This window comes from Pipra filicauda, unplaced genomic scaffold, assembly GCF_003945595.2.
Source record: "Pipra filicauda isolate LSUMZ 115617 unplaced genomic scaffold, ASM394559v2 scaffold32_size4067784_pilon, whole genome shotgun sequence".
In the NCBI taxonomy this organism is placed as follows: Eukaryota; Metazoa; Chordata; class Aves; order Passeriformes; family Pipridae; genus Pipra; species Pipra filicauda.
The window spans coordinates 914,605-921,050 of NW_024104454.1; the positions used below are offsets into that span (position 1 = coordinate 914,605).

The 6,446-nt window shown below is 54.7% G+C and overlaps 1 protein-coding gene across 1 annotated transcript; it reads left to right on the forward strand.

Annotated features, from left to right (window-relative positions):
• Positions 1–1,142: 1,142 nt before the first annotated feature.
• FJX1 (four-jointed box kinase 1) lies at positions 1,143–4,971 on the forward strand. The gene has a single exon (XM_027732671.2). The coding sequence runs from the start codon at positions 1,305–1,307 to the stop codon at positions 2,595–2,597; it is 1,293 nt and encodes a 430-aa protein (XP_027588472.1). The 5' UTR covers positions 1,143–1,304; the 3' UTR covers positions 2,598–4,971.
• Positions 4,972–6,446: the final 1,475 nt, after the last annotated feature.

The following is a 6,446-nucleotide window of genomic DNA, read 5'->3' on the forward strand; positions in this document are numbered from 1 at the left end:
CACAAACGTGTTCTTCCCAAGAGAGGTCCCCAGAAAAATACAGGAAGGGCAGAGCTAAGCTTCTTTGCCTTGGGAAGGCAGAAAAATGGAAATGGGGGATAAAGAAACAGCTACTCTTCCAAAGACCTCGAAGGGACAAAACTTGAAAAGAAGGGCTGGCCGTTGTTTCCTCGGGAAGGATAATCCGTGGGGTGGGACAGCATCCTGCCGCCGGCTCCGCAGCCTTGAAATTTTCTCTGGAGAAAGTTCAAATGCCAGGAAAAGCTGGTCCTCACGCTCCGTGACACACCTGGTGCGTGATCGCACCACACATTCCAGTGTGTAAGGACGCGAAGGGCGCTGCCCTCCGTGCAGAGGGGCCCCGCGGCGGCGGCCACCTGCCGCCACCGAAGCGGGAGGAGGCGCAGGAAGAGGTGATGCTCTGTGGGTTCTCACCACCGCGCCTCGCCCGCGGCCAGCGGCGGCCCTGCCCGGCAGGGAGCCCCGGCACCACGGCGCGGTGTCCCGCGTTGGCCCCGGGCGTTACGCTGCCGGGCGGACAGGTGCGTGTCCGGGTGTGCACTCGTACGTGTGTGCACAGCCTGGTACGTGAGCGATCCCTTTGTACAACCCCCTGCCGGCTCCCAGCCCCGCTCCCGGCCCCCAGCGCCGGGCTGGGGGCCGAAGGAGCGGTGGAGCGGAGAGAGTGCCGATGTGGTGCCGATGTGCCGCTGATCGCGGCGCGACCTCTCGGTGCGGCCGTGGCGGGAGGCGGCGCGGCCGCGCCCGGAGGCTCCGCGGAATCTCGTGCACCGGCGGCGGGGGGCGGCCCCGCTGGCTGCGCACCGCCTCTCCCTTCCCCCTCCCCGCTGTCCTCCCTCGGCGTGCAGGCTCCTTTGTGCTGCCTGCAGCGGGGAGGAGGACGCGGCGGGCCGAGCGCCCCCGCCGCAGCGAGCTCCCTGCCCGCGGGCGGGCGGCCGGAGCGGCCCCCGCGCCACCCCCGATCCTTGTGCCCCCTGGAGGGGGCGCCCCGCCGCGGGTGGGACCGCAGCCCCGCCATCGCCGCTTTAAGCGGAGCTCCACGCCGGGAGACGGGGCGGGTCGGGCGCGCCCTCTCGGCTCCCCCACGTGGTGCGGGTGCCCGTGTCCCCGGCCGCCGGCGGAGCGGGGCGCACACGGCGCGGGGCTGCTGCCGGGCTACCCCGCTCCCGCCACCGTTTCCCGGGTGGCAGCTCCGGCCCGCGGCCATGCGCCAGCGCCGCCCTGAGCGGCCGAGCGGCGGGGCTGCACCGCCGCCGTGTCCCGCGACAGCGGCGTGAGACGGCATGAGGATGAGGCGGGCGAGGCGGGCCGCGCCGGGCCCCCTGCCCCTTCTGGGGCTGCTGCTCCTGGGCGCCCTACCGGGGCTTTGGACGGTGCTGCTGCGGCGGGAAGCGGCGGCGCAGCCAGAGCCGGAGCCGCTCCCGCCCTCGGAGCCCCCCGCGGGGCGGTGGGGCTGGGGAGGCTCCCCGGCGGCGCGGGGCGAGTCCGGTGGCGGCGGCCAGAAAACTTTCCGGACGCTACTGGCGATGCCGGAGGCGGCGACGGGCCAGGAGGAGCGGGGCGGCGAAGAGCGGTTCGCCGTGACCGGCTCGCTGCCGCCGGCCGATACCGCCTCCCCGGTGGAGCGGGGCATCTTCTGGAGCCGTGAGCTGGAAGAGCAGGTGCCGCCGGGCTTCGCGGCGGAGGAGGCGGCGGCGTGGCTCTCGGCCGCCCGCGCCGCCCGCGTGTCCTCGCTGGAGCGGGGCGGCTGCGGGCGCAGCTCCAACCGGCTGGCGCGGCTGTCGGACGGGAGCCGCGCCTGCGTCCGCTACGGCATCAACCCGGAGCAGATCCAGGGCGAGGCGCTCTCGTACCACCTGGCCGGGGTGCTGGGCATGCAGGAGCGGCTGCCGCCCATGGCCCTCGCCCTGGTGGAGGCCCGCGGGCGGCAGTGGGAGCCGGTGCGGGAGGAGCTGCGCGGCTCGCATTGGGCCGAGGGCGCCGTGGTCAGCCTGACCCGCTGGGTGGACAATCTCACCGCCGTGGTGGCACCCGCGCCCTGGAGCGCCGAGGCGGGCGCCGGTCGGCGGCTGCAGCCGCTGTCGGCGGGAGAGCTGGGCGGGCTGCCGCCGTCGCAGCTGGTGGAGTTGGTGCAGTGGAGCGATCTGATCCTCTTCGACTACCTGACGGCCAACTTCGACCGCCTGGTCAGCAACCTCTTCAGCCTGCAGTGGGATCCCCGGGTGATGCGCCGTGCCACTAGCAACCTGCTCCGTGCCCCCGACGGCGGGCTCGTCTTTATGGACAACGAGGCGGGTCTGGTGCACGGCTACCGCCTCCTCGCCATGTGGGACCCCTACAACGAGCCGCTGCTCCGCTCCGTGTGCGTGTTCCGCGAGGGCACGGCCCGCCGCGTCGCGGAGCTGCACCGCCGCCGCAGCGCCGCCGCCGAGCTGCGCCGCCGGTACCGGGCGCGGGAGCCGCTCTGGGCGCGCCTCGGCTTCCTCTCGGAGCGCCAGGCAGAGCTGCTGCAGGCCCGCGTCGACTTCGTGCACCGTCACATCGCCCACTGCCGCGCACAGGCCGCCGTGCTCTGATGGCCCCGGGCCGGGCGGAGGCTGGCGGTGACAGCTCCAGCTTTCCTCTCCTTCAAGGCAGCGGGACTTGCCCCGGCAGATGCCGAAGGCAGGAGCTGACCCAGCGTGCCACCCCGGTGCTCGTGCCCCGTAATCGCTGCGACTGCCGGGGATGGGGGGGTGCGGAGAATGGGAACGGCCGCCGGGAGCGGCGGGAATCACGGGCAACTTGCCTGCCGGGGCTGTCGAGAGGAGCGATTAACTCGCGTTTGTCAAGATCTCTGAAGATGCGGAGCGCAATCGGTATAATTATGGCCGAGTTTCATTCCAGGACTCTGCCCCCAGAGTTTGAAAAACATGAGAGGGTTCAGCATCTTTAGTGCTTTCCTTAACTTTCTGGGTGCACTTGCCCTCGTAAGAAACCCCATAGGAAAACTGTTGTCTTTGTCTGGATTGGGGTCGAGTACCTCTTCCAAAGGACGAAGGTGGAAACATTTTTTATATATTCTTTCTTTTACAATGGCATATTTAAATATAAATGTTGATATTGATAGACCAAGAACTGATTGCACAATAGGGGAGCCCCTAACTAGTAAAACTGCCCTATTTATGAAACTTGTTTCCTACCGATTAACGAAAGTGAACCTTTCCACTGATTGTTAAATCTTGTCGGTGAGAAGTGTATAGGAAGCTGATATTCCCTTAGCTCTTAGTTTTTGTTGTGGTTGCATCGGGTTAAACTGTTTTGATTCTTAAGCATTTGTTTGTAATCATCACCATCATCCTTCCATCTGACCAGTAAAGTAACTGACTAATGGGTGGCACAAGAAGGTCTCCCATTTTTAAAAAATACTATGTGCTAAGACTTTGACACAATAGTTAAAGTGGACAAAAAACTGTTACATGCACTTTACTTTGACTTTTTAATATTTTTTTAATAGAAGAAGACCTTTTTATTTTACAAAGTCTGCTTTTTATGTACATTATATATGTTCATAAGTTTTTCTGTAACTTACTAAAGAAACTGATATTTCAGTAAAGTGTGTTAATGTTTTGCCTTTGGACTGAATGTTTGCCTGAGCTTTGACAGGGAAGCATGTGTCTCCTCAGCCTTCTTTGATGGGCAGTGGAGGCCACCACCTTCCAGCTTCTCACTCCACTGAACTGAATGAACTTTTACTTGTTCCCTCTGAGGCAAGGAGGGGGTAGAGTTAAGCTTTCAAACACTACTTTCCTCTCTCTCTCATTCCTAGCTGTTGTGTCATTGAAAGGGCAAAAGCTCTTTGAGTGGCTAAAGTAATGTGAGTACTTTGGCTGAATAGACATTTGTCTGGTTTTTAAAACCTGAAATGAACTGCCTTGCCTAACCCTGAGGTAACTGTAGCAGTTAGTTTCAGCAAACTGATAGAGCTTATGTGGGCTAGCTGCCCTCAGCCTTTTTGGGTCCTGGGGCTGGATACTAACTTCTCAGTACATGTGATGTCAACTGTTACTGCAGCAGAAGCATCTCCAGAGATGGTGATTGTTTTCAGTGGGTGTTATACTGCTTCTCAGTTTTTTCTTCCCATTTTGGCTATCTTTGCCATGGGGGTTGAGGCCGAACTGAAGAACAGGAAACCTTTTCAGTCTTGCTGAAATAGTTGGTGGAGTTTTTTTTCCCCTACAAAAGTTCTGTTCTGGGTAGGGTGAAGCAGTAGCAGTGGGCATACAAAATAAAATATTTGTACCTCTTGTTTGCTTTTTTACATGTACCAGTATTCACAGAAGAGGCCATTGTTCAGCTCAAAATAACAGCCAGAATAAGGACAAAGGATAAACTAATCCTTTTTAGACCCTAAATGCCAGTATATCTCCTGCTGTAATCAAACAGCAGCATAATCTCTTCTACATCTGGATAGGCACCTCTTTTGATGAAGGCAGCAGTGTTCTTGGTGGCTGCTGTTCAAGTAGGCACTGTCTTCAGTGTTGAGCACTAACCCTCCTATGAACTCAAGGAGGGCTGAGCATTCATACCTGCAGGAGGTCTTCAGTCTATTAATATTCATTATTTAGATTAAACTTCACATCAAAGACAATTGTCTTTGTCCATTACAGCAGGTTGTTTTTTTTTTTTGTGGGTTGTTTTTTTAATAGGACAAGACAAGACAAGAAAAACATTCCCAAAATTAATGGTTGATTAATTAAATACGTTAGATATTGCATCTGTATGTGTGCGTATTTATTCCAAAACGTCCCAGCAGCCTCTAAGACTAGCTTTCATTCAGCTGCTTAACTGTCAAGGCTCTCTATTGAACTTGTATTTATAGTTCACTGCATTTATCTGTACGAACAATGCACAGAATCCCATGTGACATTCCTTTGCCATTTACATGATAATACACAATTTTAACTGTAATTCTTAATTCTTCTTTAGCATTGCTTTGTAACTGAAATACAGCAGTACTGTCGCATTCACCTCATGAAAATGCATTTAAATAATAAACTGCTGGCATACATTTTAAACCACCGTGAAGAGCAAACTGCTGTGCCACAAGCATCTAAGGTTTCATTTCTGTTAAAGTAGTTTTATAATTATGGCACAACTGTGGCTTTGATGGCTAATGGGAAGTAAATCTCATTTGCAATGTCTTTAGAGCCGGAGCCTAGATAATTACCCCTTTCAAGAAGAAACATGCTTTCCTATTTGGTGACTGGTAACTTCCTCAAGTTATATATAAGTAACGTGTTCAAAAGTGGTGTAGTTTTAGGTTGGTGTGAAACTAGACATGCTGTGCTAGAGAAGCAGTGCCCTGGGAAATGTGTTCATTCAAAAAGGACAGAGAAAACTAGCATAGATGGAGAATGATACTTTACTTCGTTGCTCTCTTATTCTTCTTGTGCAAATGATCTTCTGGGCCAGAAGAGGCTTTGAATTATCATTAGATTAAGGCAAACTTACTTTATTCTGTGTGATTTCTTTAAAGCAAGCACTGCTTTGTAAATTAGTGGTTTGGTACACTTTTTGCATGCCATTTTATCTGTATTTGTTGTCTTAGGTTTGACTGTCTTCCTGCAGAACCAAGGGATGAAGCTGTAAACTTGACATAGTATAACTTCAATGGCACTCATGTAACTGCCTACTTCCAGTAGTTTCCTTTGAGTTACAGTAATTGGTCAGGCAAGGAATACCATTGCTTATTTGAGAACAGGAAGACTTCAGGACCTGGAAGTTGTGAGTAGAAGGTGGTTGTCAATAGTAGGATTGGCCGGTTCTGGCTGTGCGTGTCCAGCAGCTCAGCAGCCCTTTGTCTGAGGCTCAAGGAATCATCTGTGCAACCTGTATCAGAATGGGGCTGTAGGGCTTTAGACCTCACTCAGCAGAACACTAAAGGATGCACTTCCCACAGCTTTTCACAGGCTTTCAGTGAAGGATGTGCTTAGCAAGGTTGGCTGCGCTGGTGCCTTGGCCAGATGTGGACTGTTGCACAGATCTGGAGAGGCTGGGTGGGAGTCTCAGCCTGCTGTCTGTCCCAGATGCAAGACAGATGGTCTGGTTTTCAGCTCAGAGAAGACCTAGGTGCTTAACTGATAACACTAGAACCGGGAAAAAAAATAGAAAAAAAAACCCGGGAAAATGTAGAGAGAATATTTTAATTTAAATGCTCTACATTCAGTCTCCTATTCATGTTTCCCTACTTAAATTCAGAATGCCTCCCCAGATTTTTTCTTTCACTGGAATCTGAGGAGTCTTGTAGGGTAGGTGGTTGTTGCTACTCCCAGCTTGAGTTCATAGTCACTGGGATATTACCTCTAAACCCTACTAGTGTGAAGGGAGGACAGATTTCATAGTTTCTGAGAACTAAGGGGTATCAAAACTGTGCTTGCAGTGGA